This window comes from Ammospiza nelsoni, chromosome 7, assembly GCF_027579445.1.
Source record: "Ammospiza nelsoni isolate bAmmNel1 chromosome 7, bAmmNel1.pri, whole genome shotgun sequence".
NCBI lineage: Eukaryota > Metazoa > Chordata > Aves > Passeriformes > Passerellidae > Ammospiza > Ammospiza nelsoni.
This window is the reverse complement of record NC_080639.1, coordinates 13,310,253-13,333,249: the sequence shown is the minus strand read 5'-3', so window position 1 is coordinate 13,333,249 and position 22,997 is coordinate 13,310,253. Positions and strand designations below refer to the sequence as shown.

Below are 22,997 nucleotides of genomic sequence, written 5' to 3'. Positions count from 1 at the left end.
ATGGGCAGTACCTGTAAAAGATTAGAGAAACTGTTTATGTTTAGTATAGTTCATGTGGGTGAATTTCATTTGAAGTAGATGTAATAATTGCTCAAAGATTATTAATGTTGCAAAAGTAGTAGTATAACTCCTAACAAGTTTGCATATAAGGCCATCTCTGGTATTTACCTATGGTAAATTTATTCCAGAAACTTGAGGAAAGGAAAAGCTCTGTTTTACCAACTGCTTTTGAATGTGGTTTTTGTTTTTTTTTTTTTTTCTTTTTTTTTTTTCTTTTTTTAAGCAGGAAAACTGTTCAGTAGTACAAACAAAAACCCAGAGTGCCTCTGTGTATGGATGAGGTTATGTAAAAGTGCCTGAAGATTAGAACATTGAGTCCTCAGTGAGGTTTTTTGGAGTGCAAGAAAATATGTTTGAAAACCTAGAACACTGTAAAATTAACCATCTCTACATAAATTCCACTTCCCTGTCTACACAAAAAAACTTGGGGAAGCTTAGCTGTAAAGCTTGCTGCATGGATTTTCAGTGCTGCCTGTCAAATCTGTAATTTTTCATAATCTGGAAAGACTCAAATTTTCTGAATATGCATTGGGACAGTATTTGACAAAAACTTTTAATTTTGTTCAGGTTATAAATAGAAAACATATATGAAAATTGTAGTGTGCATTTAAGATCCTGCTCTTGTTTCTGCAGTGTTGAGGGAAGGAGGAAAAAAGGCTGTGTATTCCAACTGGAGTCATCAAGCACCTGTGGAAGGCAGTTTTCTTTTTGTCTCTGTTTCATTCTGTTGTGGTTTTACACTACTTTAGTTTTTATACTGGGCTATAGCTTAGATAAATGAGAAATATTGTGGAAAATCTTGCCTAATATGGTGCATGAAAGATTGGGTTGATTTAAGTTGTTTCTTCTGTGTTTATGTCATGTTCCTAAAGATATTATATATGAAGTTTTGCTCTAGAAAAAGGATTGTTTAAATTTAAGATTAAAACATCCAGAGAAACCATCCAAACACCTTCCCCAAGTAATACCCCCACATATGTTAGTAACTTAGTGTCCTATTTAAAAATACATGAAAAATTAATAATTTCACAGTAAAATATTCATTAGTCCATTCTTGTGACTGGTTGGTTTGCATTCTGTTGTAATGTTGGTTTAAGAGTAGAAGAATAATGACTGTAAACAATATGCATTGTGTTTAACTATTCAGCAGTGAAGATAAATTATTAAACTCATACCAAGACAAAGGGGGTACCTGGTGTAGTTGTTGCACTAATTTACATTTACTACTGTTTTAATTCTCACACAGTTATTTCACTGAAAAGCAGTTTATGCTTCCAAGTAATAGGCCACAGAGTGCCAATTATAGTAAGCTGAGTTTCAGAGCTTCATGAGAGCTTCTAATAAGGTGATGAAAAAGTGTTACACTTTCTTTACAGACAGAGGTTCTTTGCCTGTTTTGTGTGAAGGAGAGTCCAACAAAGGCTGTGTAATTTCCTGCTCTGGAGGAATCCTAGTGAAGTTAATAGCAGGGCTGGTCATAAGCATCAATTTTTGTAGTACAATCACCTTAATCAGTTGGGTCAAATATCTTAATCATTGGTGTTCACACAGCTCTTAATGGATTGCATTATATAGAATTAACATGGTCAGGTACATGTTTTATTTCTTGTATGTGGAAGTTCTGACTTGTACAGTCTGTCTAATCTCAATATAAAATTAACAGTGGTTTTCCCTCTGTTTGGTGAGATTGTTCTTTGCAGTTCTTAAACCCCTCTCTAACTTTCAGAAAACTAGTGTGAGGCTGAAAATGACTGATACTGAAATCATGCTGTGATGTGTGACATGGGAGAAGACAAGTTGTTTCCTCTGCAGTGACAGTTGGAAGTAATAAAGGCAGCTACAGTTTTAACTGTGAATGTTGCAGCAGATCTTAGATTTCAGAATACTTGATGCTACTGTGCTTCACCTCTGAATAGTGAACAGTCTCTGTATGTGACTGAACTCCTTCTTGTAAGTGTGTAGGGTTCAACTTGCTCACATATTCCATTGGGTCAAGCAGAAGAGATCTGGGCTGTCCTGAAATTGTGTCATCTTGATAAGTCGTGATCAGTGATGTTTCTTCTAACTACATTTGTTGAGTTTGCTTTTTAAAGTCTGGGAACTTGTAATGGAAAGGTAAGACCAGCATATCAATCAGAATTAATTTTATCCTTGAAAACCATGCATCTTAAATGTGAATGAAGCATCTGAGTCAGATATGAAATTTATGGCATCGTGCAATAAAACAATGCCCTAATTCTTATGGATCTTTATTTTAACTCTGCCATTTTGAAAGTTTATTTGGAACTTTGTATTCTTACTGCATCATTTTTAAAAGTCAGCAAGATGACATAATTTTATCTATAACTGAGGTAAATTCAGATAAATTTGGAGATTACACTCATTTAAGAATTTGTGAATGTGTAAGTAAGTGTATGGATGGGGGGAAATTTGTCACTTCAGCTTAATCTATTTACACTCCTCTTCCTGGAGGTGGAGGCTTTACCATCTGGAAGCTGGAAAGATTAGAATAAGGGATTTCATTACTTTCCGCAGAGGAGCCTCTGGGTTAGATCTCTTTGAGAATAGGGTAGAAAAAAGGAGGTTAGGTAATTAATGAATATGTAACCTAAATTCCATTTTGTGGAAATTACAGTTGGTAGGGAATACTGCGAAGAGAAATATATACTGGTACTGGAATTTAGATAGATGGTCTGGAATTGACTTCAACTTTTCAATGGATATTTTTGTAATATAACAGACATTTATTTTTCTCAAGTGACGATTTTACAGCTCTAAAGTGGGAAGCTACTTAAAATATTCAGCTGGTATTTCTAGAACATTTCTGCATGAATTTCTTTCCTTTACAGACCAGATAGTGATCTTAGCATAATGTTTGCAGTCTTATTCCAAAGTGCATACTGGGGAGGTTTTGGTAGTGTGTCTTTTCATTGATTTGTTTTGTTTTGGGTTTGAATTTTGTTTTGGTTTTGTTCCCACAGAAATTATGTTTCTTGATTTCTCTTAGCCTGTGTCTATTCATTTTTAGTAGTTAGCACTGAGTGCCTTAAAAAGACCACCTTAACTGTGATTTTGCAACTGTTAGTTTGCTGAGGATTTTTTTTTAGGCTCCTTCTTTTACTATGCATTTTGCATTTTTACTTATCTAGATTTAATTTACTTCATGAACCAAAACCATGAAGGAGAAGGTGTTTGGGAGGGGTAGAGTTACACGGAAAGTAATTTGCATGGAAATGTTTTTGTAAGTAAAGAGGTTAGTGCAGACAAACTAGCATAGGAAGAGTTACTGCATATGAACTGATGCAAAGGGAGGACAAACCTGTATTGTCTGGCGTAGGATGGGTTATCACCAGGATCCTGACAAGAGAATGTTTTAGGTTTTGTGTAGGATGACTATGTGAAGTTGTTTCTAAGGAAACTGGTGCTGAGAGAACAAGGTAACTTTTCTGTGACTAACCTACGTGTGTGTGTATTTATATATTTTAAAGTGCGTCAGGTCCCTATAATAGAATAATTAATGTGTGTTTGGTGGTATTTAAGGCTGCAGGATAATGTCTTTATTATTATTGTTTCCAAAATCCTGTAAGTAATGTAGAGGAGTGTTTTCTTTGAATGCAAAAGATAAATTTCCTGTTCCACATTCTTGATTATCTCAACTCTTTTCTGCTTTATTTGCTGCATGAACTCCTAGGAGAGGGATTTAGCTCTGAGTATATAACTGTGTTTAATTCAGGTTCTGCTTATTTGCCTCTATGAGACACTTAAATTTTTCTCTGTAGAGTAATCTGACTTCTGTAGCTTTCTACAACTACTCCGTGTAATACTATGAAAACATCAGCCTTAAAGTTGTTTTTTAAACTGTTATATAGTGTCTGTTTTCAGTGTTGCATTTTCATTCCCACTGCCCTAATTGTTTATGTTCTGCAATTTTGTATCTATAAAGTAGTTTCACTGTAGGAATGGTAAAAAGATAGAAGGTTGGCAGCTGAGCTTTGAGGTGCTTGAAAAGGCACAGAAGATAATTTAGAGCTTAAAATGACTTAGAGGAGGCTTTTTGGAACAGATGGGCTGTACCTTTTCTTTACCCCTTTTTTGGCAGCTGCTGAAATTGATGTGACCTTTTTGATAAGAAATGGATCTTACTGTGCAAGTATGGTACCATGAAAGTTTACAAGACTGTTGTCCATCATCTTTCACTTCTCTGTGGTAAGGCTTTCTCCCATTGTTTTCACATACCTTTCTTTGTTGCTGGTATCCAAAAAGAAAGCTTTTTAGCCTGGTTTTTACTAGTGAGTCAGAGTGGGCAGGGAAGTAATGTCTTATCCAAGTTGTTTTGCATGACTAAGGCTTGTCTAATAAGGCTGGCAACCTAAATCCCACATAAAGAATACATCAGCATTTATATTTTAAAGTTGGAATGCATGCCTGTCTGCTGATGCTTGCAATTAAATTACCTAAAAGCTAGAGTTGGAAGAGTGCCCTTTCTATTAAGGAGAAGGCTTGAGCTGACAATTTAAATTAATAACTGTCCCAGGGAGGATTTGCTTCTTTCTGTCTTTGTCAGTTTTTACCTTGTTTCTCTGTACTCTGGAGCTGTATGGCCAAGAGAATTCTGGCAGAATGTTTGAACCTGTTTCAAATGGCAAGTTGTAGCTGGAGCTCTGATTTGTTGAGGACAATAGTTTTTAAATGTATTATTTTATGTTCTTACCAAAATGACAGTTTATGTAAGTGTCTACTAAATAGGGTTCTGGTAGAATAATGTGTTTATGTATATGGATACAGGGAAATCACAAAGGTCTTTGTGATTTGTACTTTATAATTTGTACTATATTTATCAAAAGAGATGTATATTACAATGCATATATTTTAAATAAGTAGAAGAAGCCATCCACCAAAATTGAACATTTGCAAGGCTGGTTTTATTTTTTCTTGGGATTAGATTAGCATGAGAGTCAGACCCTTTTCTAGTGTAGAAACAGACCATACTGTGACTATTTAATATCTTCTGGTGTATAACTTCAGAGTAGCTGGATGAAGCTTTATACACCTATATACTGAGTGGTTAAGCAATGAGTGGCTGTTAAGAGAATTTTTTTTGTAAAACATGTCAGTGAAGTGCTAGTTGACAGCATTAAGTTTTCTTCTTTGCTCTTCTTGTTCTACCACAGAAGTAAGTATATAAAACAGGTATTACAGTGTTTACCTACAATAGTTTCTTATTGTCCTCATGATGTTTTATGGTAATTTACAGTGTGGGAAGCAGTACACTGTTAACAGTCTAAGATTTCTATCTTGGTGCATTCAAACTTTTATTTTTTATTACTCTGTTACAAGAAAAAGTCCATTCTACCTTCTCAGCCACTTAATTCCATGAGCTTCTAAGACAAGGAGCTCTTTATTTCCCCTGTTTTTAAAAAATTATTCTCATATCCAGGTTAGAAGTTATTTTTCACAATCCTTGTCTTCAACTGCTTCTTAAACATTTTTCTGCTTTATACATATTTCTTTTGTTTGCAACAAATGTAGGCCAGTATTTCAAATAAGAGCATATTACCAGTTTTGTATGCTCTACTTTCATGTTTTCAGATTTACTTTAAATGACTTTGTGTGATCAAGCATCTTGATTTATTGTCTGGTGCTGATGCATTCCTGAACAGATGTTTTCATTGCATCATCAAGTATATTATCTAGTCTTTTTCCATTTAGTCTTTTACACCTCTGCACTCAGGAATAGCTCGTCACGAGAAGTTCAAATTGTGCTTTTGTTATCTGCATTTATCAGCATGTTGCCTGGTTTTCTTCCTCCAGAGTTTCCCAGTCTCGTTAGTGTGGGTGTGTGGTGGGGAAGTTTCTTTCCTGTGTACTTCTGACCACCTCATCCTATGTTGTCTTCTATCTGTTCTGCTTTCCAGGGTGTTGGTCATGTTTAACACAGGTGCTCTTCTTACAGAGCTCTGAACTTGCTGAATCAAACAAACTGAAATTGTGTTTAGTTCAGAGTAAGGATGCATTCTTGATGCTTTCCACACTATTTTTTTTTTACAGAGGCAGCATGGAAAAATCTTTCTTCAAATATACTTCTTTCCATGCTCAGTAATCAATTATAGATATGAGAGGAGTGTAGCTTGGAAGAATGAGCTATAATTGATAATAGTTTTCTGTTCTTGTGGACTTGTCACTCCTTAATGTTCTCTTACACAAATGGCACTGTGAAGAAACCTTGTAGCAGGAAGTTTTATTCTTTTGGCTGACACAGTTCAGGTGTTAAATGCAAATTATTCTTCTCATGGCCTTTAAGGTAAAAATACATAATATTTTCATTCGTTGTGCAACTTGTATGAAAATTGTGTTGTATGCATTTTACTGTCTAGTATAAAATGGCCAAGAACTGGACCCAGTTTGAAGTGCATGTCCTGCAATGTAATCTCTCCCATGTATGTCTAAAACAGTATAAACTACTGGCCTCTTTAAAGCAAACATACAGACAAAAACTCTGAATAAAATACACACCATCAACAAAAACCCCTCTGCATACTTGAATAGTGATATCTTCTTAAATATCATCAGTTATGAATATCTAATCAGTGGCATTTTTTTCTTTCTAATCCCCACTGTTATGGTTGATAGTGTAGCAAGTGGTAGTGGCTGAGATTATCTGGGTAGTAATTTTGCTGTTGCAGATAGATTTTGGTTAGTCTTGGTTTAAATGCAGACTGGTAAATAATAACGTATTCAGTATGTGTTTCTTCTAAATGTAAGTGAAAACAAGCTCTCTGATGAGCACAGCTGACCCTTTTTTATTTCTTTTATTGTAGTCAAAAATTCTTCAGGAGTTACTTGAGTTTTTCAAGTTTCATTATTCCACTAGATTATTGTTGGAATAAACTTTTTTTCAAACTTTTGTATTTTCAAAGGGAAAAATACTGAGAATGGTGAGTTCACCATCCGTGAAGGAATGTAAAAACCCACGTAGATGTGACACTGAAGGATGTGGTGTATTGGTGGAGTTGGCAGTGCTGTATTGCACAATGGCTGGACTCGATGGTCTTAAAGGTCATTTCCAGTCAAGATTACTCTATGGTTCCATGATTTGTGTGCATAGCATGATCAAGGAGAGTGCTCTGACTTGATAAAATTCTGTTGGTTAACTGTAATTGGCAGATGCACAGTGCAAGGCTGTGACTTCCTTCAGAACAGAGTATTATAGCTTTAATTTTAAGTATAAAGATTCCAGGTCTAATTTAACAGCCTCATGTGTCATACTCTGCTCGTTTATGCCAAATGAGTAAGTTTAGAAGAAAACATTTAAACTCTCATTTCAGGTGCTTTTATGGGCATGATTTTTGGTAATTGATTTTTTTGTATTTGATTTTAACATTGAGTGGCTGCATTCCTAATTATAACTTCTCCTGTTCCGTGCTTTAGTATGAATTCAAACTTGATTACTTGTTCAGTATTTAAGAAATCTTCATCAGACCATATGTAAAAATATTTTGGTATGTTTTAGTTTTACTGTTACTAATAACTAAATTTTTTATTAGTTTTTTATGGTTCCTATATACTATAAGAACCTTTGAATCATAGTAGAAAAAAATAAAAATGTTTTTAAAATAAACATGAGAAATCCCTTATATTCTCTGTATTTTGTTTGCTTTGGGAGACATGTGAACACTCTGGAAATGAAATTCAATACTTTTGGTTCAGGCTACTTCAGCCTTGAATAAATATGCACAGGGTTGAATGTATTGAACCAGTTTACTTTAGGGACACACCCACACAGTGTTGGATATATTTATATTTTCCCCCCAAAGGTATAGCAGACCAGGGAGTGAGTGTAAACATGAGGTGTGCTTTCCAGATGGCCATTTGAAAATCCCAGAGTCATCTGTGTGTGAGGCTGGGGCAGTTCCTCAGCTGCCTATCTTGCCTCTTTGTACAAGTCCTTAAAATATCTTTAATATTCGGGCAAATAATTTTAAAGGCAGAGACAATTTGTCCTAAAACTGAACTGGCAGAGCCAGACCAGATGTAGAGTGCTTCTGCATTGATACAGCAGTTGTGGTTCTCAAGCTGATTTACACTGGAGGAAATTCCCAAATAGGGAAGCTTGAAGCTCAATGCATGGCAAAAGCACTAATATAGCTGAAGTTTGCTCCTATGTGTGTTGTTTTCTCAGGCTCACTATGAAGGGATTCTTCAGCAGAAGGTGAACTTTAGTTTGATGCCTGATTTTCACAGCACTGAAATTTTGGCTCTGTAAGGAATATGTACCTAAGAAATTATAGTATGGGAGAGTCTTTAATATATTCAATTTAAGTATTACATGTTCTCCAAAGTCAGGGTATGAATTCAGTTCACATTTTATAAAATTATTGCTTTCTTCTTTTATCTTATGTTGTTCTTTGTAAGTATTGTGCCTCACTAATACAGAAGGATTTTCTACATAAGTGACAAAAATCTTTTGTTTGGATGAAGGCAGTTCCTCCCTTCCTCCTGCTAAAACACTGACCCTTTTTTTTGTTTGTTTTTTGGTTTTTTTTGTTTTGTTTGGTTTTGGTTTTGGTTTTTTGGGGGGTTTTTTTGTTTTTTTTAATGGCAAATTGCTTTATTGCAGAAGGATTCTTGTGGACTTAGGAATATTTAGTGAACTTCAATTTGTAAGGCCAATAAATACTTGTTTTACTTTACTATATTTTTTCCTGATTTTGTGATCATGATATGTTTTTTTTTTGTCTTTTAGAAAACGGGGCAGTACTTGAAGGCTTGACAAATGCATCCCAGGTTGAAAAATTTCTGCATTCCTTCTCCTCTTCCTCCTTTAGAAAACTGACTTCTTTAAAGAGGTAAAGTTTAATGTTGCAGGTTTTTATCCAGGCAGAATGAACCTCATAGCACATGAAGCACACTCAGCTTCATGTGCTATGATGTTTTAAATTAAATTATATACGTGTATCACTCTGACATGGCATCAGGATGTCTTTGTAAACTTTTGTTTGCAGAGATCTAATTAGTCCTGTTATTTTACAGAATTATTTTTCAGCGCTTCTGCTGAAATAAGTCACTCAAGTGTTACTTGAATTTAAATTCATGTTATTTCTGAATTTGTTGTATTTTAGGATGTTTAAACACGCTTTAGAAATCTGAAGCAGTTCCTTACCCTCAAGAGAATTGGTATTCTCTTAATGATTTCCTGCCAAGGGCCATTGAAAAAATGATACATTAACTCAAAAAATGTGTTGGGAAGCCTTTTATCTTATTTCACTTCACTTTTCATTTAACAAATACTGATTGTTCTTAAATACAAATAACTTACAAAATAAATACAAAAACAAGTAAGTTCTGACAAGAGAATTTATGATTCCAGTCATCTAGTCTGGCTACCAAAAGGTCATTTATTGTAGGACTTCCATGATGTAACTTGTATGTAAATTTTGTTGAACCTAAGTAATTTTCAAAACGCAACTGAAAGACAAGTGGCCTGAAGCACTGAATCCTTCTTTTTCCTCCTTCCCCATTTATGCAGAGCATTTTAGACTAAACAAAGAAAACAGTTAAATTACTGTTAAATAATGGGACTGATTGTCCAAAATGCAACCTTTTAAATTGTTTTGTATTATATAATCTTATTGGAAAGGCATTAACAGCTTTTCATTGGGGAGGATTGTAAAAAACTAAATTTTCCTACCATAACTAATATTTAACTTCTTATTTTTCTTCTAAAGGTAAGAGAGAAGCAAAAGAAGTAAGAAAATGCTGGGATCAGAACGAGGTGTGGTGGAAGAATGGCTGTCAGAATTCAAGGTGAACTGGGAAGATTAATGATGTCTAAACCATTGGCTCAATACCACCAAACGTAGTAGTGGGGTTTTTTAATATCAAATAATTAACATTTTAAATTTCTATTACTTTATCTTTCAGTTTTTTATAATTCATAAACATCCAAAGGTCTGTATAATTGAGTTGACTGTTACATAATATGTAATGCATAATTCTAATAAGTAGTTTATTTTTATTGTTTATTATTGCAGAGCAGAACACTACAATAGCAATGTGGTCTTTTAAATGTGTGTTTTGTGTAGGTCAAGCTGTTAGAATTTAACTAACAGCTGGATAATGCTGCCCAAATTTGCAATTGAAGAACTTTCAAATTTAAAAATAATTAGTATATATTTATTTGGACTTAAAAAAAAAAAAGAAAGGAAAATACTTTACTTTTCCCCCTCCCCGTGAGCTGCATAGAATTGTTTCATCGTGAAGGATTTGAAGTATTTTTAAGCTATTTTGCATGTTGATAAATATGCTGAGTGAAATACAGGGTAATGCATAGACAAGAAAACAGGATTTCATGACTGATAAGAAATTATTCTATTATTTAAATTAAGAATTAGTAGTTCCTCAATCATTGATGAGAGTAAGTCATCATGTACTGTTGTTGGAAATTTGCTTAAGTTCCAAGGGTGCAAAATCCACAAACATGGTTGTTCAGGGAAGACTCGAGACTGTCCATGCTCATTCTATACTCTTGACACCTCTTAAATAAGTTGAGTTGATTTGATGAAGTCTTCAAAAAGATCCTGTTAAATACAGGCTGTCAAGAAAGAGATTCCTCATACCAAACTAAAGCAAATGAATTATGGAAGATGAGTCTAAACTGTTTTTGGATTTAAGCCTGAAAGTGGTTTAGTGCTCCCAAATGCTGTTTGTATGGAGAAGGACTTGTACTCAACAGTTAGGTTACAAGTCTGAAAATTTACTGAACTTCAAGACTTTTCTTGGCTGTTGGGATGAGACTTCATTCTTTTTTTTTTTCTTTAGGCATTACCTGAATCACAAATTTCCAGCTATGCAGCTACATTGCACCGAAAAAAACCACTGGTACCAGCTCTTTATAAGGTCATTCAAGACCCAAACAATGAGGTAGGAGATTTTAAAGAACTATTTTTATTCTCATTCCTGGATCTTTCACCTCTACAACCTAAACTGGAGAAACTAAAGCAGAGGAAGATTGATTCTTTTTTTCCATGGGTATCATCCCTCTGTTTAGTCTCTTGTTTTTTGCAGTTACTTTATTGCCTTTCTAGTAAGACACAATCTCATCTGCTTCCAAAATTAATGTTTATGCTGTCTGCTAGGTTCTCCTTGCCACAGCTGACTGTTGTGGTTTTTTTGGCAGGGGTTGGTTTTGGTGTTTTGGTTTGGGGTTCTTTTTATTTGGGAGGGTTTCAAGCTTGGCTCTTTTTTTTAGTTTTTTTTTTTCCAGTTCCCAGAAACCACCTTTCAGTCATAACAGAGACAAAGTAGGCCTTACAGTGAAACTCAAAAAGACCCATGTACTTCTTGTGTGGTGGCGTGTTGCGGTGGAAGATGCAACCTTTTTTTAAATGCCATTAAGATAACAAGATCTTCTCGTGCTTATATTAGTATCACTTCTGTGTAATTTGGTTTACACTGCTGTAAACAAGAGCAGAACCAGGGCCCCAAAATGTAAATAGACACAATGCAAACTTAGCTTACCCTTGTACATAATTCATTTTGCAAGTGACATTAAACTGAGCTTTGCAACCCATTGGCTTCTGTGAGGAGCATTTCTGGGCAAGTGTGTGAAAAATAAGTTCTGAATAAATTGTGCAAGCATACCATTCTCTGACATGTCAACTACTTTAGATAAAATGCTTACAAATACTTGGTGTATCATCTGTGACTTCTCATATATTTATAAATTAAATGGGTAGTGTACACAGCAAGGAAGTTTTTCATTTTCCTAAGTACAGCTTAGCTGTTTTAGAAAGCTGAGTGCTTGATTTAGCTTCAAGGAGATTGCATAATGATCATGCAATTAAAAAAAAAAGGCTTCATAGCTGTCAGCTTCATTTCAGTATTATAAATAACCTGCATAGTGACCTTTTTCTTTGTACTGAAAAGCTGCTGTTATTCTCTCTTCAACCTGAAGCCACCATTGCTGCTGTCTATGTATTTATGTAGACTCCTGAAAATGTAAAAGGTTCTCATTGTTTTGAGAATAAGCATTTGATTTATTTTATTTAAAGAGAAAAGAACCAGATTTGCAAATCTTTTTAGGGTGATCTTATGTTACTGCTCACTGGTGCTTGTCAAATATTACTCTTTGGAACAGCTGTTGCAGTTTCAGCCTGATTCTGCTGCCACGTGTAAGATAAACAATCCTAGACACAAAGATGTCCAGCTTCAGGTTCTACTTGTTAAGGCAGGATGTATTTCCTTGTTGTACTTCTTCCAAAGTTATTTGCTTGTGAGGAATATAACCAAAGTGAATTCGTTACTTTACATAATTGTGTAGTAATATTTGTCTCTAACAATATTTGTCTCTAACAAAAAACCCCCCTCTAAGAGGGGTTTTTAAATATGCTTTATAGGGCATTATTTGTTAGAAGGGTAATTCATGGCTTATGAAGATTAAATGCATGTGGAAGACTATTATAAAAATACTGTTTCTGGGTTCTTAAACGTGATGGACAATTCTTTAGTGCAATTTAATCATAAAGTTGACTGATTTTTAAAACTTCTAATAAGTGGCAAACTGTTTAGGGCAAACACAATTTTTTCTAGAATCACATCATTCTATCTTGATAAGACCAGGATTATTAATTTTACATGGAATCAGCATATTTAGGAACTAAACAACCAAGCTGTTTCTCTCTTTTGCAGGTGTCTACTGTTTGTGAGCTATTAAATGAGGGCAAGCATATTGATAAGTTAAATAGAATTGTTGCTATTTGCCTTTGAGGAAGTGCCCTGACATTTTTAAATATAAAGATAAAGATGACTGGAGTAGAAATTTGCTAAAAGTGTAGAGAGTGGTATTGCTCATATACAACCAATTAAACCAAATAATATATTGATTTATGTGTGGTATTGGAATTCACAAGTAAAATGCTTTTGAAGTTCTGTTTTTCAGATAGTTTTATAATTTTTAGGATTGGTTTATGGCTGTAGACAATACTCTATGGATGTCAAGTTACTGAAATTCAAATATTGAATATTCATGGGGTGCTAATTAGGTTTAACTCAGGGCAGCTATGAAACAGAGTGAGATCACCTTTGTAATGCCAAGCAAGCCCAGACCCAGTACTCTTGAAATAATAAATGGTTTCACCCATTATGGTATGGTTAAGTCTAAAGTAAGCATATTTTATTTTCTGCAATTGAATTCTTCAGAAAGGCAAGTATTGCAATATTTGTCATTCGTTTTCTAAAACATTATATTTAACTTCAAGATATGACTCTTAGCATTTGGAAAACTTGTAAAATAAGCCAAAGGAAGGCTATTCATCATCTTCCTTAAAACATGACTGGTTTGCATCTCTGAGGAATAAAATGAAGAGTGAAAACTAGATCATTGATGCTCGCTGCATGTTTAAGCCAGTAAAAATGTCCTTTTTTTAATGCTTTTGCTGCTTATGCTAATAGGAAAGATCTTATAATTAAAATTTTGTTTGTCAGGAAAAAGAGAGGATTGTAAGAGATATTTTACTTTGGATTTTTTTTCTGATTTCTGTGCTACACAGTTTGCTTTAACTTTGGACTGAAAGATCTTGGGGATTAAAAAATGTGTGCCAGTTCATGTATACACCCATTACTGATGACAAAAGCTCCATTTCCTCTGTTTATCCACTGTCTTCTCAGTATGTGTATTCAGAGAATTACTTGGAGGAGGCTGGCTCTTTGGAAAGCCAGGTAACTAGGATGTAAGGAGAACATTTGTTCTTTCTCAGAATGTCAAATCTTGTGTTTCCAGGTGGGAGGCTATCATACTGTACTTTGATGGGAAAATCCTGGGTGGTTGTGCTTTTGAAAATATTGGTGTTGTAGCATCTTTGTGATGGCAGCTTTTTCTTGTGGAAAAAGCTTACAGCTTTTCTTCCAGCTCTGAACACAGCACAAGTGCTTTAGTAGTCACAGGTTTTTACCTATGTAATTGCAGTTGTTAAACATTTTCCACAACAAATATGACAACTACTAAAAATAAGGAGAATTTGAATGCTTGCAGCACCACTGACTGGATACTGCTTGTATTTTTCTAGGGAGAATGTCTTCCTAGTCTTAAAAGACTAATTTTATAAAATTTGCATTTGAATGTAGGTAGAATAAACTTAGTAACTGCTCTGGTTGAGTGTCATCTGACTTAGCTAAAATAAATTTTTCTTTTCCACTCTTTTTAATGGGACTTGGATTAGACTGGCTGATTTCAAGTAGGAAACAGCTTTAGGCTGCTGTCATCTCTAATCTAATACGAGTACTATTTATAGCATTGCCATTGTATATATCTGGTTTCAGATAATATTTTTAGCTTTTCTTGCACTTGTCATCTCGCTGCAGATATGCTTGCATGTTTTGTTTTTCAGAGGTTTCTTCTTCTTCTTTCTGTTCTCCTCTTAATCATATTTTCTTTGAAAGAAAAAAATCTACAAATTTATTTAGTGATGTCCAAATTACTTTGTAACTGCTTTTTAAATTTGAACATCTGAAATATGTTAGGTCTTTCATAAAGCAAGGATACAGTTCTATTTCTGAGGATTAGAACATTTACTGTAACAGTTGGTTTTAAGAATTATTGTCACTTTTAGATAGGAGTCTCTACTAAGTAAATAATGATTAAGAAAGTATATACTTATGGCACTTTTGAACATAAAGTGCTATACATGTATGAAATACTGGAATAAATATACTACCAGAAAGCTGTACCATTTTTACCTTTAAGTGATTCTAATAGAAGCTTTACAGAGTTCAAATTTCCATTAGGTCCCAAGCCAAAACTTAAGTGGCTGGGTTATTTTATATCTTTCTATCTATCTGTCTTTCTATACATGCATATAAATATGGATGTCTATGCCTATAGACAGATTTATATGACTTGTAAAAATTCATTTGTTTTAAATGACTGGACTTCTCTCATTCTGTGTCAACATTGTCAATGTCCTCTTTCTTCATTCTCCTTGTAGAGTTTCTCTTTGCTTTTGTTGTAAACACTGGCCTCTAGCTTAGAGTAAGAAGTCTGTCAATCAGACCCTTGTTACACAAGGTACTTACACCAGAGCCTTGTTTAAGAAGAGATTTCTCTGACAGCTGAGTTTTATTTTACGTAAATGTCATGTTATGGCTTACGTAATCACTGGTTAAATATGGTGTGCTACATTGACTGGAATATTGTGTGAAGTGAAATTCAGAAATGAAACTGTTTCCTGGGTGATGCTCTCTTAATAGATAATTCTGTCAAATTTATGTTTCGTGTTTGTGATGTACCAGTGTAAAATATCTAAGTGTAAATATGGGTATGTGAAATTGGTAGAGCTTTATGGCATTGCACATTTATCAAACATTCCAGCTATTCACTTGCAGAAATGTTGGTCCCTCAGCTTTTAGCAAGGCACTCCTAAGTTTTTTAAGAGGATGGATGGTTCACAGTAAACCACAGAAATATATCTTTGTGCAGCATAGCAAAAGTGTGACTCTCAATTCTACAGGAAGTTTGTCATACTATGATTATGATGAATAGACAAATTAATGAAAAAAGAATGCATCAAAGCCCATTAAATATGCTGCTAATGCTCTGAAAGTCCCAGGTGCATATGCCTGGGAGTGAAAGGAGGGTCATATATGCCTTATCTAATCTGTATGTCTGTATGTCTAAGAGAGCTGCATGAAGCATGTACTGTTAGAATGAGGACCTGAGATTCTGGCCTCTATTTTCTGTCTCTAGCTCTTCTATATGAGTATGGATGCCTTAGGTTACATGTATGCCCCTGCCTTTTTGGGCAGTGAATCCCATAAATACTTTCCTTATGTCAGATCATCACATTTAGTATAACACAATATTAGATAGTGGTCACAAACATTACAAAAGTTTGTAATGGAAATTTAAGAAATTTTTAGATTTTTTTCCAATCAAGTTTTGATTTCGGTAATAAAAACTTGATTAGTCATGGGAAAGAATGAGACTGTTCAGTGTGATTCTTCCTGCTTTTTTTCCTGTTGCCTAAAAGTTTCATGGATGAGTCTTAGTTATTGGTTTAGCATTATAGGCTGTTAATATGGCACGTTTACCTCATGCTTTTATCACACTGACTGGATAGGAGCCTTTATTTTCATTCTTGTAGAGAAACCTGAACTGCAACTCAAAATGAAAAGATCAGTTTGCATTGTAATGAACACACTCAGTTCTTGGTTTTGAGACTCGAAAGGTGTAGGTAAGAAATTAATTCATATTTCTGTCAATAGACTTGTCATTAGCAGCTGATCTTTGACCTTTGTGCTTCCATAGATCTTACAACTGCACTAAAGTTTTACAGTGCACGGAGTTCAAACCACGTGTCTGTCACACACCTTAAATTAGTACCTGTACAGAGAATAAATCTTGTACTGATAGCCTTAGAGAAGAATCTTATCAAAGCACACATGATAGTGGCTGTAGTGGCCACATGTCCAAATACTGTATACCAGTGTCCCACATGTCTGTCCTTACAGATACCAGTGTGATTCATTCACTCAGTTGCCAGCAGGAAATGCAATTTGTACTGACTGCAGTGGCTATATGATATAGCCCCTTGATTTGTTCACTCTCCCTTATTAGAGAAGCCTACCAGTCAGTGATTAGCTTTTTTGCCTTTCCACAGCTCCTTGAGCCTGTTTGCCACCAGCTCTTTGAACTTTATCGGAGTTCTGAAGTCCGGCTCAAGAGATTCACGCTGCAGTTCCTGCCAGAGCTGATCTGGGTGTATCTGCGTCTCACTGCCAGCAGGGACAGGCAGAGCAACGGCTGCATTGAGGCATTGCTGCTTGGCATTTACAACCTGGTGAGTGAGATGAGTGGCAATGGCTGAGGACAGCTTTGATCTGAAGTTTTGCATTGCTGACTGCTAGGAATAAAGTAAATTATTAGAACAAGATATTTAAAATTAAAATACACTTAAAGGAGAGTGTATTTAATACAGGGAAAAGCATAATGTAATGAAGGTTTAGTAAAGATGTGTTTGCAAAGATATATATTTTTTTTAAATTATCTTTTTGGATAAAATATTTGCACTGGAAAGGATCATCTCATGGACTTTTTCAAACTTTTATATACTTCTGTTTGTAAGGAAATTAGGAAGGCCTTCTTAATGTTGCAAAATAAGACTTCTTATGATTGTCAGGCACATATACTTAGTCTTGATGTGTCACTTCCCCTGCCCTCCCATGTACTCTGAACATGTCTATTTTAAGGGGGTAGTTTGATGGTGAAGCCATTCTGCATGTGAGCACTCAGATACATCCATGTGGCCATTTGAGTAAGATAATTGTCTTGAGGGGAACTTTGGTTTTAAGAATAAGCAACTGTAAATTACTCAATTTGGCTATTGGATGTAAAAGTAGTTTTTTACATCCTTACCCTGGCCTGAAAATGTTTTCTTTTTTAATGTTATGAGACTGTCTCTTGTGGCAGTACTGCTGAATTTATCAAACAGTCTCCAGTGGAATTTCTGTGGTATAGGACCTTGAAACATACTCTACTGAATATCACCCTTCCCTCTAATGTCATTGTAAACCCCTCCTTTCAATTGTGCATTGTATTTCTACACATAAGATACAGAATAGCCAAACTGTGATTCTTAAAATGTATTCTAGTTATGTATCTGTAGATCAGCTCTAACAATTGGACGATCTAGTTATTTTAGATTTATTTTTATAGAAAAAAAACACTGGAAGCTGCTTGGAAATGGATTTTTTGTGCTGTCTATTGGATTGAAGTAGTACATTTATCTTTCCTCCTCCTAGAATGTTCTGCAGTTCATTTGAAAGTCATGTTGGTGATTCATATTTTTTAAGGACAGTAATTTCTTCATTCTCTCCATATTCAGAAAGAAAGAGACCTCAAAATGAACAGTGGCTTCCACTATTTTTTTTCTTTAATGAAGCTGATATTTTTCTGCACATAGACTGAGAGTGAAGTTATTTTCTGAATACTTAGAAGGAGAAAGGGGTAAATAAATCTTCTGTGTTCTGACAAATTCTGTCAGCCATTCTCCTGTTATAATCCTTGAAGCCTACTACAAGTACTGAGCTGCCCTGGGCTAAACTTTTACATAAACTGGAATGACTGGAGCTTATTGTTTGAAAATTTGCTGTACAAAGTGCAAAGGCAGGATTTTAGACTCCTTTTTGGTGTTATCTTACGTAATTGCTCGCAGTATATTTTCTTTTAAAACTGCAGGGTTTGCTTATGTAGTAGCCTAGCAACTACAAAATCTGACCAGTTTGAAAGCCTTTGAAGAAAATACTGTGTGTGTTTCCTCCTGAGGAAACTTTGCTAGTCCCCTTGATTTCACCTTTTCTCTGTGGTGCATTTATTATGAAATACTACCCATTGTCAGCAAGTGACTCATCAGCCCTTCTGTGTCAGTATCTTTAGTCTCACTGATTAAAGAGCCAGTGCTGGGGTTTTTTTAAAGTATTGCACACTAATTCTGCAGAGCAGTCTGTAATAGAGGTCTTTTCCCTCTTGTTAAATATGTATGTTGCTATTGTTGATATTCTGCAAATGCACAAAGTCCTTGGGGTGTTAATAGTCTTATCAGATCAGGACATCTAACTTATTTATTAACTTCCTTCTAAGAGCTGAAAATCATTCCACTCCTGTCTCCTTACTCCTGTTTGAATTCTGGTTTTGTTTTTAATGCAGGAAATTGCTGACAAAGATGGAAATAACAAAGTTTTGTCTTTCACCATCCCTTCATTATCTAAACCCTCAATATATCATGAGGTAAGAGAGCTACTATGGTAAATTTAAATTTGATCTATTAAAGGAATGGAAACTGGATCCATTTGATGCCACAGGCCATTTTAGATGCATCTTCTTGTAGTAAGTTTTCAATGTCTACAGCTTGCAGCTAGTGTAATAGAATGCTATAGAATTTGTAGAAGAGCAGGTATATAAATGTTCAAAAATCTTTGTTGACTGCCTGTTTTTAATAGAGTTATGTTGTAGTTGCAACTGCTTTTTTTCTCCTCTTACATGTTAGCATAAAAGCAATCTTCTTTCTAACTCTTCCTTAGTTCAGTTAGAACTTGCAGTTGTGTGTTTCTTTCACTAATGTTTCTTGACAAAAGGTCTGTGATTAGGACAAAGTGTACATGGATATGTAAGAATAGAAGTTGAAAATTGCTCTCACCTGCTGTATTACTTCTAAGTGTGTACACTTTATAACAATGAAACTAGGTAATGTTTTTAGCTCCACTGTATTCTGGAGTACTATTTTTACAGATCACAAGATAAGTGTATCTTTTGCCTTAGGTAGTTGGGAGCTTTAATGCTTTTGGGGAATTTTTACTTACGACTTCTCCCCCTTCCTTCCTTCTCCCACCACCTACTTGTAGCCCTCTACCATTGGATCCATGGCTTTAACTGAAGGAGCATTAAGTCAGCATGATCTTATCAGAGTAGTTTACAGTGATCTTCATCCTCAAAGAGAAACCTTCACAGCACAGAACAGGTAGGTGGATGTACTCTTAATATTAAAGGTGCTTCACTAGGGAGACAAGTCCTGAAACAAAACAAAACTATTTTGTGATCAGTCCTTCCTCAGCATTAAATGCTCGGCAATAAATCTAGAGAACAGCCTTAGTAGTCTTGAGTACAATTCTCTTTTTCTTTGTTCCATCCTTGTATGTTCTTCTACTAGTTGATTTTGAAGAATAACTTCTCTGTCATTTCTGTGTCTGCAAGGAATATCTTTTGTTTTATGGCTGTCTATTCAGTTTTTCCTAGAAGTGTAACAAAATTCAGCTTTTGATCAGGGGCTGTGACTCTTTTTTTCTACTGGAAAAAGGGAATGGAGCTAAGTGGATAGACAGAACAGGAGTGAGAGAAATTGCCCTGCTGTTTAATGACTGTTAGCTTTACCTGTGTCTAAAGACAGCACTGGGAAAACTGATAAAATAATTTTGAATGCATTGCAGACATTTCCACTTCTAGAACTGTCCAAATATTATGCTGTATCTCATTTCCTTCATAGTTCCTGCATATGCTAAGGGCTTTCAGGATTTTCAGAAGAATAAATTTAAGTGTTTATAGTGAACCTTTGATAGCCTGTTTCAAGTTAGTGAATTATAATGAAAGAGGATTAAAGGATTTGTGTGTTTACTTCTGACACCCCTTCCTGTAGGGTGCTTTTTGAGCCTGAATTGTAGATTTCTTGTGTTTAATTTCAGTGAAATATTATGAATATAAACAACGTAAGATTTTGCTTTTCTCTTTTCAGGTTCGAGGTGCTGAGCTTTCTTATGCTGTGTTACAATTCAGCTATTGTCTACATGCCTGCTTCTTCTTACCAGTCACTTTGTACAATGGGTTCCAGGTGAGACACTTGCCTTTGAAGTAGTCTTCAGGGTCATGTAGATTTTAAAATATTCATCCAGTAAAGAAAAGTACTTTCTGATGGGGATAGATTGGTTCTTGGTATGCTTCCATCATTTTCACTTGAGTTGTGGCTATGCTGAATTTGCCAAATATGTTTCATTTTCCTGCATCTGAAAATTTGATCTGTTCTTTGAGTAGAGAAGCAAGACAACATTTTATATGCAGGAGATTTCTGTTGTTTTGGAGACAGTGCCACAGTTGCTATGTATCAGTGGCCATGTGTTGCTTCTGTGATGAAGATCCAGATAGGAAACTGATGCAATAAGGATATAATAAATTATCCTGATTTTAATGTAGGCAGTATATGGGAAGACAGACCCTATTTTCAAGAGTCAGAAATATTTCTTACAAGGCAGCTGAGAGCAGTTATCAAGATTATAATAAGTGTGTTATCTGACTTTAGTTACAAGGTGACTTGCATGCTGTCATTATTCATTAGATGGGAGGAGACATACTTCTCTTCTGTACCACTGAAATGTTTCCTATAAAGAAAATTGGTTTCAGTTATTGAATTTTAGGGAGAGTGTCCAGGCTGGTAGTGGAGAGCATCTTGTTCTTTAGAAGCTGGTTATGATTTGAGGAAAACTGGTGGAGGAATTATTGGCTACATGGGAGTAACACTGGGCTTTCAGTGAGCCGCGTATCAAGGCACTGCTACAAAACTGCAGCATAAGAATGTTCTGTGTTATGTATTTCTATTTTAAAATAACTAAAATCTCTGTGATGTGAAGACATTTGTATTCTTTGTGGAGTTAATACTTTCCTGTAATGGTGTTGTTTTCAGGCTGTGTGTGAGTGGATTTCCACGGCAGCATGAGAAACGCTGGAAAGAGCACTGTGGTAGAGTGGTGTTAGACCCTGACTTCATGGTGCAGCTGCTCACAGGTGTCTATTACGCCATGTAAGTGGACAGGGTTTTCTTACTTGAAGAGAAAGGTCTGCTTTTACATGAATTAAAATATAAATGCCAGTTGGTTTATAATTGAAAAAAATATTTAGATTCATAGCACAAGTTTGTAATCAATTAGTATATTTCCCATTACTTGCTTATTCAGCCAACAGATTAGAAAATATTTTTGTCAGCACTGAATTAGGTGATGAAGGGCCAGCAGTAGGTGCTGAAGAGAGTTAGGCTTCTGGTTTCAGTTTTTTCCATCTTGCCAGTACCACAGATATCTTCTATTCACAAGCATAATGAGCTTGGATGCCAAGATAAACTGATGAAATGCAGACCTCTTAAATGTCAGTAGCATCTGAGGTAGCAAAAATACATTTCTAGAGCAAATTCAGTTCTGCTAAGTAGCATTAGCGTTTGCATATTGACCCCATTTTTTTAAAGTTTGTCCTGATTGTGGCTTCAATTTTGTCTTGTTTGGAGGGAACATGGGGGAGCTTTCTTGTTACACCAAGAAGTTAACAAAACACGCTGTAGTGCTGAAAGAAGTGAATGTACACTGTGGTGTACATACAGTTGATGAATTTTCTGCATAAGCTGAGAAGTGCAAAGCTGAAAAAAGCAGAAAAGAGAACAAGTTTGTTTTCATAAGATGTGGAAGATAAATGTCTGCCTTTACTTTTTAGATATAATGGTCAGTGGGAGCTTGGCCAGGAGGTATTGGAGGACATAATTTACAGAGCACAGCTTGAACTCTACTCACAGCCCCTGCTGGTAAGAAACAATCCACTGTGATTTATGGGCCTGGTTAAGAGGAGTATGGATGTGTTTCTGAAGTGGGCTGGTAATGAAAGCTTTTGTGTCCATTCACTGCACAATCAAATGCAAGTGATTTGTTAACAGCTGGTGTTTGCAACATGGCTATTTATACCATACTTTTTCTGCTGAGTATTAAGCCAGGGTGTTGGGATCTGCTAGGACTCATTGAGACTGATGGCTAGGATTTTGCTAATGTATTATAGTTGGCTCAAAATGTTTATGTTGTTTTGACATAAGCTACTGATGAGTGGTTCAAAGAAGCTTAACTGAATAGTTGTATGTTACAGGGCATTGGTTGCAAAAAAGGTGGTTTTTTTGCTTCTAGACCTTCATCAGGGTTGAGAATAAGCTGTGGGTTTTAACTGATAACAAAGTAGAGAAAGCAACAGCAGGATGCAGCTGAAAGTGGAAAGGAGCTCCAGTCTCAGAGTCAATGCCAGCTTATGTTTGATAAAAGTCACACAAATCTTAATCTTTACCATGTTTGGAGGACCAGCAGTAAGATGGAGTAGTTCTGATTGGGGTGGGGTTTCTTCAGTTTTCATCATATTTGCTGTTCCAGTCATGAAAAAAGAGAAATGGGGAAAGTGGTGAAACTGGGCTGGATGCAGGTGGATGTGAGTGGGAAGGATGAGAAGGTTGAAAGAGAGAAAGGAAAAATTTTTGTCAGATGTAGGGATGAGAATCAAAAGAAGAGGGAAAATTAAGGAGAATAAAGTACGTTAGATTGCTGTTTCAGTTTCTGCATCAGAATTGTGGCTAGAAGCCTTTAGTCCTCCTCTGTACCAA

The 22,997-nt window shown here is 35.4% G+C and overlaps 1 protein-coding gene across 1 annotated transcript in view; it reads left to right on the top strand.

Moving 5' to 3' along the window:
* ORC2 (origin recognition complex subunit 2) overlaps positions 1-22,997 on the top strand; it is a 66,355-nt gene that overhangs the window by 10,052 nt on the left and 33,306 nt on the right. Inside the window, exons 3-11 of the mRNA XM_059476520.1 lie at positions 8,804-8,906; positions 9,786-9,864; positions 10,879-10,980; positions 16,713-16,892; positions 18,758-18,838; positions 19,453-19,568; positions 20,337-20,432; positions 21,279-21,395; positions 22,076-22,163. Of these exons, the coding sequence (XP_059332503.1) occupies positions 9,814-9,864; positions 10,879-10,980; positions 16,713-16,892; positions 18,758-18,838; positions 19,453-19,568; positions 20,337-20,432; positions 21,279-21,395; positions 22,076-22,163 (831 nt within the window). The 5' untranslated portion in view covers positions 8,804-8,906; positions 9,786-9,813. The remainder of the gene's footprint in view (positions 1-8,803; positions 8,907-9,785; positions 9,865-10,878; positions 10,981-16,712; positions 16,893-18,757; positions 18,839-19,452; positions 19,569-20,336; positions 20,433-21,278; positions 21,396-22,075; positions 22,164-22,997) is intronic.